This window comes from Salmo salar, chromosome ssa02 (assembly GCF_905237065.1).
Source record: "Salmo salar chromosome ssa02, Ssal_v3.1, whole genome shotgun sequence".
Lineage (NCBI taxonomy): Eukaryota > Metazoa > Chordata > Actinopteri > Salmoniformes > Salmonidae > Salmo > Salmo salar.
The window spans coordinates 51,019,098-51,031,113 of NC_059443.1; the positions used below are offsets into that span (position 1 = coordinate 51,019,098).

General features: G+C 41.2%; 1 protein-coding gene across 5 annotated transcripts in view; it reads left to right on the top strand.

The window, feature by feature from the left end:
• LOC106585299 (signal-induced proliferation-associated 1-like protein 2) overlaps positions 1-10,394 on the top strand; it is a 127,745-nt gene extending 117,351 nt beyond the window's left edge. For 3 of the 5 annotated variants that reach the window (XM_014171378.2, XM_014171391.2, XM_014171403.2), the window contains 5 exons: positions 307-438; positions 5,250-5,312; positions 7,190-7,310; positions 8,296-8,377; positions 8,964-10,394. In XM_014171378.2, coding sequence (XP_014026853.1) covers positions 307-438; positions 5,250-5,312; positions 7,190-7,310; positions 8,296-8,377; positions 8,964-9,113 — 548 coding nt within the window. In that variant the 3' untranslated portion in view covers positions 9,114-10,394. The remainder of the gene's footprint in view (positions 1-306; positions 439-5,249; positions 5,313-7,189; positions 7,311-8,295; positions 8,378-8,963) is intronic. The other 2 variants (XM_014171384.2, XM_014171399.2) reach the window with 2 other exon arrangements.
• Positions 10,395-12,016: the final 1,622 nt, after the last annotated feature.

Here is a 12,016-nt window from a genome sequence, read left to right on the forward strand (position 1 = left end):
TGAGATGTTTGTCTTACGCTTTGGTGGAAAGTGCCCGTCTTTCATTCGTTAAGAGTAACATCTTATTTAAAAATGTGTGTTTTTACTGACTTTGAAACCTAAAACCCTGAAATGACTTTGGAAATCTGCAAGCAGTTTGGGCTTAACATAGGAGCAGGTGTTCCAAGTGGAGAATGGATGAGCACTGATGTCTAAATATCGGTAGACAGAAGGGAGAGGGGGAGGGGGAAGGAGGGAGAGGGAGAGAGAACCAAATTGGTGAGCTTGTCAGTCACTTATCTAAACCGAAATGTCTCATCTCTACAGATGAGCTGTGGTTCTCTGACAGCTCCCTGGCCGACCGCTGTAAAATGGCTGATGGCAGTCTGATGCCCCTCCCGGAAGCAGTCTCTGGCCTGGACTGGTCCCATCTTGTTGATGCCGCAAGGGCTTTTGAAGGTAAGGACAACGTCTGGATTCATCATACTCCCGCATGGCATTAAACAAAACTGAGTGCTTATTCACTGTTTGACCTGTTGATGCTCCCAAAAGCTTACCCAGCTAACAATTTACATTGCCTAGAACAGTATGGAATGTTTTTGTCAGGTACCCATTTGGTTGTGATGTGAGAACATCAGAAGGGGAATCTTCACATTTGTTGGGACATGATACGTTTGAACAATGTCAAAAGGAAAATATCCCTTTGGACAGACTTTCTTAAAGCACTTAAAAGCTGGACCAACAAAGGTTATGGGAATGTTATCCCCTAACCTACCAGAAATGTTATCTCCTAACCTACCAGAAATGTTCTGGGAATGCAGAAATGTTAGCTAGGTGTAAGTGGTACCTGATTAACATTTGCTGCTACCAAGGTTCCTGTCAGGTGTCATACTGTCAAAGGCTGTCAAATCTTTTGTCCCCAGTTCTCATCAGGCTTTCAGCGCTTGAACTGTTACCCTTTTGTTCACTCAGTATTTGTATTTATTATGAATCCCCATTAGCTGCTGCCAACAATTCCTGGTCTTTATTCAGTGTCTAAATCGTACTCTGTGTTTTTTTCCCACTCTGGTCAATTTAGGTATCTAATTTGGCGTGTAATTCAAAGTGCGAAAATACCATTATAAAAGTTGTTTTTCTTTTCTTTTAATGTTCAGATGTGATTTCATTGTCCGTCATCCAACTAAAGTCTGCCAAATTCATTTGCTGAAGCGTCTTGACATGAATTACAATTGACCCTCAATATCATCTTGACCCAGTCAAAATCTTCAGTCTCTCCCATTATCTGTGTCTACCTTGAACTCAGTCTGTCTACATCGAGGTGCTAATTAGCAGGAAGTGGATGGAGAGAGAGCGTATTTGGGGACTTGAGAAACGAAGCATCATGACAATGGCGCGCACAGCAAGGAACCATTTTGCCAATTCGCGCCGTAATTGTACCTCTTGCTTGCACACTTTCTCTGGCAATTATAGCTTCGCTACCTCGTCCAACTGTGTTTCTGGTAATCTGGAATTACAGGGTGATGTACTCACAATGTTTTTTTTTCTTCTCCTGCAAATGGCTTCTGCTTCCTTCATGACCAACAGATGTTTATAGACTGGATAGGTTTGAACCGGTGACCACATTTCTTTTCTCCCTGAGCAACGAGGGGTGGGGCCGGGGCCTCCATTGATTAGCATCGGGCTGCACAGCAGCCTTCGATTTGTATGGAAGTCAACAACAGAGAAAAGAGGGGGGACTAATTTTCTTGGAGAGTCGTGGGAGTGCTGACCCTGGCAATATTAGGCCGTGTCGTTTAATTGACTTGTTTTGTTTCGTGTCGCTCGCTGTGTGCTCTCAAGGCAGTGTTGCTAAGCACGCAGAAACTCTAGCATGCTAGCGGGGGGAAAAGGGCGGGGTGAGCATTAGTAGCAACACGCAAGCATTATTTATGTTACCGTAGACCCACGCATACTACAACAGGATAAATGGTTCACGTTCACAGTCAAGAGGGCAGCAGAACAGACACAACACAGACATTCCTCTCTCCTGGCGTGTCTCATTCTTCAGTTGTGATTCATATTTATCAATGATAACTTAACCTCAGGATTTATCTTAGACCGTTTGTCTTCCATATTGAACATTACGGAAAGAATGTCATGGGATATTTTAGTTGTTTCCAACTCACTATAGGCTAGTCTTTTTACTAAAGGAATACCTGGCTCTGTTATAGGTCTCCCTCTTTTACTTTCCCCCTTGCCCTCTTTTGTATTCTTTGTTTTCCACTATGATAATCACTTCCTCTGTGATTTACTTCAGTCAATTTTAAAGCCAATGTTGAGACTGTCAATTAGAACGGAGTGATTGTTAAAAGGAAGAAAGAGGGATGTGTAATTATGGGTGAGGTTTTCAAAGCTTCAGTCTCTCGCTTGGCTCTCAGAAGCAACTTCAGTGAGACACTTATCTTTAGTGAGAACCACTTTCATCTCTCTTCCCTCTCGCTCTTACCCCTCTCTCACAATTCCCTTTTTCTCTCTCCCCTCTTCTCACTCCTTTAGCGAGAACAATCTTAGTGAGAACAGCTCCCATCCCTTTCCCCTTCTCCCTCCTTTCTGTCCTCAAATACCACATTCCAAATCCACGTCACCTCTCAACACCATCTAAATATTAAGACAGACGCAGGTGGGGGATGGTTGGTGCTGCCCTTTCGCAAGAAACTTAACCTCACTTTCCTCAGTAAGAACCCCCGGCTTTCTAAATTGATATGTGATGCCCACTCGGACATCTGCTAGGCTATTCTGACATCTCACAAGCTTAGTCTGTTTTTTCTTGTCTTCTTCCCTATCCAGAATTATCCTATGCTCTCTATCTGGAAGGTAACAATAGTGTGCTGTGCCGTGTCGGTTATTAAGGGTTCTGGCTTCTATTGTTTCTCCACTCGGCAACCCATCTGACTGCACTTTATTGTTCTAGCCCAGTGCTAACGCACTTGATTCAACTTAACCACGGGCTGTTTGAGTTGTTGAATCGAGTGTCTTAGTGTTGGGCTAGAACAAAAATGTGCAGTCATGTGGGTCTTTACAGCTGGATTTGAGAATCACTGGCTTACAATGCCTTTGGAAAATATTAAGACCCCTTTTTCCAAACTTTGTTAGGTTACAGCCTTATTTTAAAATTGATTAAATAGTTTTTTCCCCTCATCAATCTACACACAATACCCCATAATGAGAAAGCAAAAGCAGGTTTAGACATTTTTGCAAATGTATAAAAATAAAATAAAATTACATTTACATAAGTATTCAGACCCTTTACTCAGTATATTGTCAAAGCACCTTTGGCAGCAATTACAGCCTTGAGTCTTCTTCGATAAAATGCTACAATCTTGTCACACTTGTATTTGGGGAGCTTCTACCATTCGTCTCTGCAGATCCTCTCAAGCTCTGTCAGGTTGGATAGGGAGCGTTGCTGCACAGCTTTTTCAGGTCTCTCCAGAGATGTTCGATCGGGTTCAGGTCCGGGCTCTGGCTGGGCCAGTCAAGGACATGCAGAGACTTGTCCTGAAACCGCTCCGGTGTTGTCTTGGCTGTGTGCTTAGGGTTGTTGTCCTGTTGAAAGGTGAACCTTCGCCCCAGTCTGAGGTCCTGAGTGCTCTGGAGCAGGTTTTCATCAAGGCTCTCTCTGTACTTTGCTCCGTTCATCTTTCCCTCGATCCTGACTAGTCTCCCAGTCCCTGATGCTGAAAAACACCCCCACAGCATGATGCTGCCACATCATGCTTCACCGTAGGGATGGTGCCAGGTTTCCTCCAGATGTGATGCTTGGCATTCAGGCCATAGAGTTCAATCTTGGTTTTATCAGACCAGAGAATCTTGTTTCTCATGGTCTAAGAGTCCTTTAGGTACCTTTTGGGGAAACTCCAAGCGGGGTATCATGTGCCTTTTACTGAGGAGTGGCTTCCATCTGGCCACTCTACTGTAAAGGCCTGATTGGTGGAGTACTGCAGAGATAGTCCTTCTGGAAGGTTCTCCCATCTCCACAGAAGAGCTTGGTCAGAGTGACCTGTCGGGTTCTTGGTCACCTCCCTGACCAGGCCCTTTTCCCCCGATTGCTCAGTTTGACTGGGCGGCCAGCTCTAAGGATAGTCTTGGTGGTTCCAAACTTCTTCCATTTTAAGAATGATGGAGGCCACTGTGTTCTTGGGGACCTTCAATGCTGCAGAAATGTTTTTGTATCCTTCCCAGATCTGTGCCTCGACACAATCCTGTCTTAGAGCTCTACGGATAATTATTTCGACCTCATCGCTAGGTTTTTTTCTCTGCCATGCACTGTCAACTGTGAGACCTTATATAGACAGGTGTGTGCCTTTCCAAATCTTGCCCAATCAATGGAATTTACCACAGGTAGATTCCAATCAAGTTGTAGAAACATCTCAAGGATGATCAATGGAAACAGGATGCAACTGAGCTCAATTTCGAGTCTCATGGCAAAGAATCTAAATACTTTATGCAAATAAGGTATTTCTGTTTTTTATTTTTAATACATTTGTAAAAAATGTCTAAACCTGTTTTCACTCCGTCATTGTGTGTGTAGATTGCTGAGTTTTTGTAAAAAAAAAATTATAAATCAATTTTAAAAGGCTGTAACGTAACAAAATGTGGAACAAGTCAAGGTGTCTGAATACAGTCTGAAGGCACTGTATATTATACTGTGAGTGGGGCCTTAATTGTGTGAAATCCAGTTTGCTCTCATATTTAACCCTGCTCGTGCAACCCTCTTCACCCACCGAGAGAGTGGATCCAGTTGTTATATACAGTGCCGTGAAAAAGTATTTGCCCCCTTACTGATTTTCTCTATTTTTGCATATTGTTGATACTGATCAGATCTTGAACCTTTATCTAATATTAGGTTTTGTTGAAGATCTGACGACGTTCAGTATAAAAAAATATGCAAAAGTAGCGAAAATTAGAAAAGGGGCAAATACTTTTGCACAGCACTGTAGCTCCATTCTTGTTGCTTTTAGAATAGACTCTGGCAAATGTTTAGGGATGGGAGCTAACCATAGCACCTCCACAGGATCCATTCTACTCTACATCACTCCCTATTAATCATGCTCTCTGCCTCCATGGTTGCAAGATTGGACTGTTTAAAAGGGCTGCACCAGAATGTGCCTTTCCTTAGAACATTGCTTTTGGAGCATTTAAGCGCTACTGTAGGTTATTTGCACTGAAAGTGGACTGTACACAGTGTGGGTAGCTGAACTGTATCTGAGGGATGTGCTGTCTCCTGTTTTCAGGTCTGGAGCTCGACAAGGATGCCAGTCGTCTGTGTGATAAAGACTGTCCGAAAGACTCACTAGGTGACATGACGTTTTGCTCAGCAAGGCTCTCTACACTTCACTGGAATTCCTTGACTTTTACTACCACTAGTTAGTTACTGGCATTAGAGGTTCTTTCACCTTTACTGCCATTGGTGCTTTTGCTATTACTACTATGGGACCTCCACCCCTACTACAATTTTATTTAGTGTTGAAACCAATTCAAATTAGGGTTTATATTAGCATTTCTGCCAATACTACCACAGCTACTACTACAACAGCTAATGCTTCTGTAACACCACAGCAGCCACTACTACCACTGTACTTCTACCACCACCTTCTAGCTGCCTAGTGCCTCTGCCTAGTGTTACCTCAACCACTTCTTCTATTGTGACGTTTTCTCCTGCTAACTTTTGTTCCAGCCTAGCACTAACACGCCTGATTAAACGGCTCTCCTCTTCTAATCTGGCGTTTCCCAGCAGTTAAGAACATTATTGAAGTCAAAGATGTGTGTCATGGTATTTAAAGATGCACTATGCAGAAATCGCTCCGCCATATCCTGGTTACTAATAGTTTGACTAATTTCAGTTTGTTACAAAACAAGCAAGTGTAGTGTAGAGAATCATTGTACCATCTAAACTTCTGTGAAATGTATATTCCATAACCAAAAACATTGTACACTGACCAAAAATGTAAAGTGTTGGTCCCATGTTTCATGAGCTGAAATAAAAGATCCCAGAAGTGTTCCATACGCACAAAAAGTTTATTTCTCAAAAATGTTGTGCAAAAATGTGTTTACATCCCTGTTAGTGAGCATTTCTCATTTGCCAAGATAATCCATCCACCTGATAGATGTGGCATATCAAGAAGCTGATAAAACAGCATGATCATTACACAGGTGCACTTTGTGATGGGGTCAATAAAATGCCACTCTAAAATGACACAACACAATGCCACATGTCTCAAGTTTTGAGGGACAGTGCAATTGGCATGCTGACTTCAGGAATGTATACCACAGCTGTTGCCAGAGAATACAATGTTAATTTCTGTACCGTAAGCTGTCGTCTAAGAGAATTTGGCAGTACGTCCAACCAACCTCACAACCGCAGACCATTTGTATGGCGTTGTGTGGGCGAGCGGTTTGCTGATATCAACGTTGTGAACAGAGTGCCCCATGGTGGCAGTGGGGTTATGGTATGGGCAGGCATAAGCTACGGACAACCAACACAATAGCATTTTATCAATGCCCATTTGAATGCACTGAGATACCGTTACGAGATCCTGAGGCCCATTGTTGTGCCATTCATCCGCCGCCACCACCTCATGTTTCAGCATGATAGTGCTCGGCCCTATGTCTGTACACAATTCCTGGAAGCTGAAAATATCCCAGTTCTTTCATAGCTTGCATACTCACCAGACATGTATGTGATGCTCTGGATCGACGTGTACGACCGCGTGTTCCAGTTCCCGCCAATATCCAGCAACTTCGAACAGCCATTGAAGAGGAGTGGGACAACATTCCACATGCCACAATCAACAGCTTGACCAACTCTATGCGAAGGAGATGTGTCGCACTGCATGAGGCAAATGGTGGTCACACCAGATACTGACTGGGTTTCTGATCCACACCCCTGCCCATTTTGTGTCTGTGAAATCTATAGATTAGGACCTAATAATACTTTTTTTTTTTAATTTGATTTCCTTATATGAAATGGAACTCAGTAAAATATTTGAAATTGTTGAATGTTGCGTTTATATTTTTGTTGACTGTATTTTCAGCCATTTCAAGCTGGTGTACAAAAACTAAGTAAAGGTCGCAAAAATGAAACGTGAGAATGGGATGCATAGAAATAGAACAGATCTACCCCCAAAAAGTTACATATTGCAGATTTAATAGTATTGTGTGTGTGTTTCTTTAGCAGCGGACCAGGGTTCACTCTGCTCCATGTTGGATGTGGAGCAGGCCCAACAGGCCATGGAGCTGTCCCGTGAGCTGAGTCGGAGGGTGGCTGCGTCGGATGCCGCCGCTCTGGAGGCAGGGTAGGTGTACTGCGCATTTGGGTGGGACAGGCAGGTAAAGCAGCTTGACTTAGTAGAGAAGGGGATTTAGTTATTGAAGGTCTTACATGTACGTATTTTTAACACTACTTACTGACTGAATGCACTGACAATAGCATGAATGCTAAAATATTGTTCATCCTCCTCTAAAGGAATAACTTTTATGATCAAAAGATTCCGATTAAAGGCCCAGTGTAGTTAAAAATGTGATTTTTCTCTGTGTGTGTGTGTGTGTGTGTGTGTGTGTGTGTGTGTGTGTGTGTGATAAAAAAAAATCACATTGTGGTTGGAGTAATATTGTGAAATTATGATAATGCCTTTCTACTGTAAGAGCTTTTTGAAAGACTGCCTAAAATTTCAGCCTGTTTTGGTGGGATGGAGTTTTGGCCTGCCTGGTGTCAACACAAATTAGTTAATAGACCAATAAGAAAGAGTTCCAAACCTCTCTGCCAATAACAGCTAGTTTTCAGTTTTCTCCTGCCCACTCAGACCTCTCCCAGACAGTCCTAGCAGTCCTTCCTTGAAAAATTGCTCTTTGCTAAGAAGCTATTTTTGTTTATTTTTGACCATTTTAATTGAAAACAATCAAAGTAAGGTGCTTAATTGTTAACCAGAAAATGTTATTTTGAGATAAAAATGTCTGCATAGGACCTTTTTTAAAATGAACTAATAACTATAAACATTTTCATAAATGACCTTCACTTCACATAAATGACCTTGAGTGTGGACCTACAACACTATTCACTTAAATATGTTTTAAGTCAGTGACCTGGTCACACCTGAAGTTAGCTAGTAAACAATGCCGTTTTTTGTCAGTAGTTATACTCCACTTCAAAGAGTGGTCCAATTGATGCTGTATAAAAGCATATACCATTAAAGACAGACATAACGAAGAGGTCAATTTCTATAGACTGCTCAATAGACTCGCAAAACTTAAGGAAGCCTGTCTCTCTCTATCTCTGTATAGGGATGGCTCTCCTGCTCTGCTCACTGGCAAAGTCATCCAACTGGAAGAGATCCTCAGACAGCTTCAGTTCGACCTACGAAAGGTATAGTCAACTCCCCGAAGCACATCGGTAATGTGTCCAGTGAACCACTTAGCATGTATAACAATAATAACATGTCATTTAGCAGATTACTTTTATCCAAAGGGATGTGCAGCTAACACATGAATCAGTATACTACTATGATATACTAAAATGGTCTGTACAATTAGCTGTTGTTTTAAAATGTACGCTTCTCTGTTGGTGTATGTTGTAAATCATACAACCCCAGCAAAACCAGTTGTCATGGTCAGGTGTAAATACTGATTGTAAAAGGACGTTTTGTCAGTCTTTTCAGCAACCAGAAATATATGTCTTTATCTGACCAGATAAACAGCAAGAATATGATTGCTTTCCCATGTGGTGACGTCGTCATATAATATACATCTTTACCTGGCTATAGCAGAGACCAGTTACTTGTAATCTGGTTATATTTTGTATTCTCATTCAGAAAACCAGTGTACAACCAAACAAGTATGTCATAATGAAGCCAAATGTTGTCTACTGTGCCAAATGGTGATCATATGTATAGCCAATGTCATCATGCCAGGTTGTGTAATAACCGAAGTGTGTGTGTGTTCCCTCTCCACAGGAGCAAGAGGACAAGGCCATGTTGCAGGAGCAGGTCCAGCACTTGCGTCAGGACAACATGCGTCTGCACGAGGAGAGCCAAACGGCAGCCGCCCAGCTCAGGAGGTTCAGCGAATGGTTCCTAAACTCGGTTGGCAACAAGAAGCCCTGAGCAACAAAAAAAAACACTGACACACACTGCAGTATGGCCGTTAACTCCACATTACCTGAGCCAGTGGCATGTCAAGAGGGACGATGTCTACAGTGATTCAAAGTGAATAGCCATCGCGTGAGTGCGAGAAGTTGCGAGTTAGCATGCTAATGCTAGTAGCATTGTTTTGAAATCAAAACAACAACATGAATTAGTGTAAATATACCAAGGGGCCGGGGGAGGGTAAAAGGATACATTTATAGAAGGTTAAAATAAAGGGGAGGAAGGGAAGAATGCTGCAGATCTCATGTTTTGGGCTATTTGCGTATAGGAAGGAACATGTGAATAAAAAAAAAATGAATGTAACTTATGTGAAATCTATATTCTTTTGCCGAATAAGGCAAGTGTAAACTTAGCGGTTCCCTCAGTAAATAACAATGAAAAGAAGTTCACCCAAATAAAATTACTCAACTTTACCTTGACTTTTAATGAATTATATAACAACCAGGATATAACAACCAGGAAATAACTAAGGTGTTACAAGGTTCTTGTATAAGTTTTGTAAATACTCCACTTTTGAACAAAAAAAAATGAAATTGTCCTAGCAATAAATATGGTGATAGTCACAAAACTGTTATTAATGGTTAGCACTGATTGTGGTGTTGTCGAAATTGCGGTTGTGTTGGATTACTTGGAAGTGTTTATTTTGCAGTTACAAAAACGTGCCTGACTTTAACCAGTGGTGTATGGATACTGTAGTCTTTTCTGTTGTTGTAGTCCCCCATCCTTTTCCAACCCCTTGCCTTGTCCACCACTCTCACTAATGATGTCTACCATGATGTTATTACCTTTTTCTTTTTGCCACAGAGAAAAGTATTCTTATGCAGTTGATCCTGAACACTTGCAGGTACATAAGGTACCACCAAGTGTACGAATTATGTATTTTCAATGCCAAAGTGTGTTTGATGGTCTTTGTACAGTACTTCAGAGAAAGTGTCTTGTATTTAACACTCTTATTTAAATTTACCCTCCAAATTGTTTATTTTAATATTGAGTATTTTGTTCCTTTCTGCACTAAAAAAGATTAATGGCTCCTTATTGGCAATGTCTGTATAGTTGGCAAGAGATGAGATATAAATACTATATACATATAAAGGGTTATTTCTGGGAAGTCCAACGTTTGGATGCTGCTAGAATACAGCCTGTTGTTTTGTATGCCTTTCTTTCTTTGTAAGATGTTTTGTTAAAAATGGGACAAAAGGTTGGCTTTTTTAATAAATGTAGGATGTTGGAAAAACAAAATGGACTCAGTGACATTTAATTCTAGCGACAATGTTTGTGAGTATTAAGGTATTTTTTTGTAAAGTTCCGTGCTGTTTTGCAGACAAATGGTGTCTTAAACAGACAGCCTATAGAATGTCCCTGATGAACTGGTTAGTTGACAGTCTTGATAAAAATCGACTATAATCAGTGCTACACGCTGTTTGATAAGTGGCATGCAGTCGTTTAGAGTATTGAATTATGAGTAACACTTGTACAGGGATCACATCTTAGGCACAATTGGGAATCTGCATAGTGCCTTCCTTTTTTATAGGTCAGGCCATTATTCAAAACAGCACCCTCTCTCTGAAGGATCTAGCAAAAGTGATGCCTGTCTGGCTGGCTGGAAACGGGTCTTGTTAGACCCAGATGGGCCGGCAGTGTCCACAAGCATCACCTAGATGAACCTTTTGAATTACTCATGGCTTGGAAGAAATATCATCATAATACTTTCAAATAGAATTTTCAGATCTGGATCCTGGAGCCATGTTAAACTAATAAAAAATATATATTGGTACAATGATGGTACTGTAAAGTATTTGGCTCCGAGGTCTCTGAGGAGAGGCCTCAGAGGCTCCGAGGTCTCTGAGGAGTAGCTCTTATGGCAGCTCTTATGGCAGCTTATGGCAGCTCTTATGGCAAGGTGGCACAAGTGAAATTTTTCTCTGAGTGCAAATAGCTGTCAACCTTGCGTCTTGTACTGGAGAATTCACACAATATTAATCGGACTATAATTGTTTTTATTCCTTTTCGGTTAGACTTCACATATTGGAAAGTTTTGTGTGTTGAGAAATCCGAGCATAGTATTTTCCTAAAACCCCACACAACCAAACTAGTCTATTATGAAAACCTTGAATACATTCTGAAAACAAGGCCTAGATTTGGTTGACACCAGTTTACCTCTTAAGGATCTCTACAGATCGGTGTCCCACCCTCGGGACGGTTGAGCTAATGTGCGCTAGTGAGATTAGCATGAGGTTGTAAGTAACAAGAACATTTCCCAGGACATAGACATATCGGATATTGGCAGAGAGCTTAAATTATTAATCTAACTGCACTGTCCAATTTACAGTAGCTATTACAGTGAAAGAATACCATGCTATTGTTTGAAAAATTATTAATAAACCAATTAGGCACATTCGGGCAGTCTTGATACAACATTTTGAACAATTCTTTGGACCAGTCTAAAACTTTGCACATACACTGCTGCCATCTAGTGGCCAAAATCTAAATTGTGCCTGGGCTGGAATAATACATTATGGCCTTTCTCTTGCATTTTAAAGATGGGATGGTACAAAAAATATATATATATTTTGTATGATCTTTTACCAGATCTATGTTATATTCTCCTACAATAGTTTCACATTTCCACAAACTTCAAAGTGTTTCCTCTCAAATGGTATCAAGCATTTGCATATCCTTGCTTCAGGTCCTGAGCAGTTAGATTTGGGTATGTCATTTTAGGCGAAAACTGAAAAAAAGGGGTGGATCCCTATCATGTCCAACTAAGAAGGCAACATACTCTCATTGTGTCCAACAGATGAGCCATTATGTATGGCAGATCGAGAACATTCCCATCCCTTAGGGACAATAGCCTGTTGTGT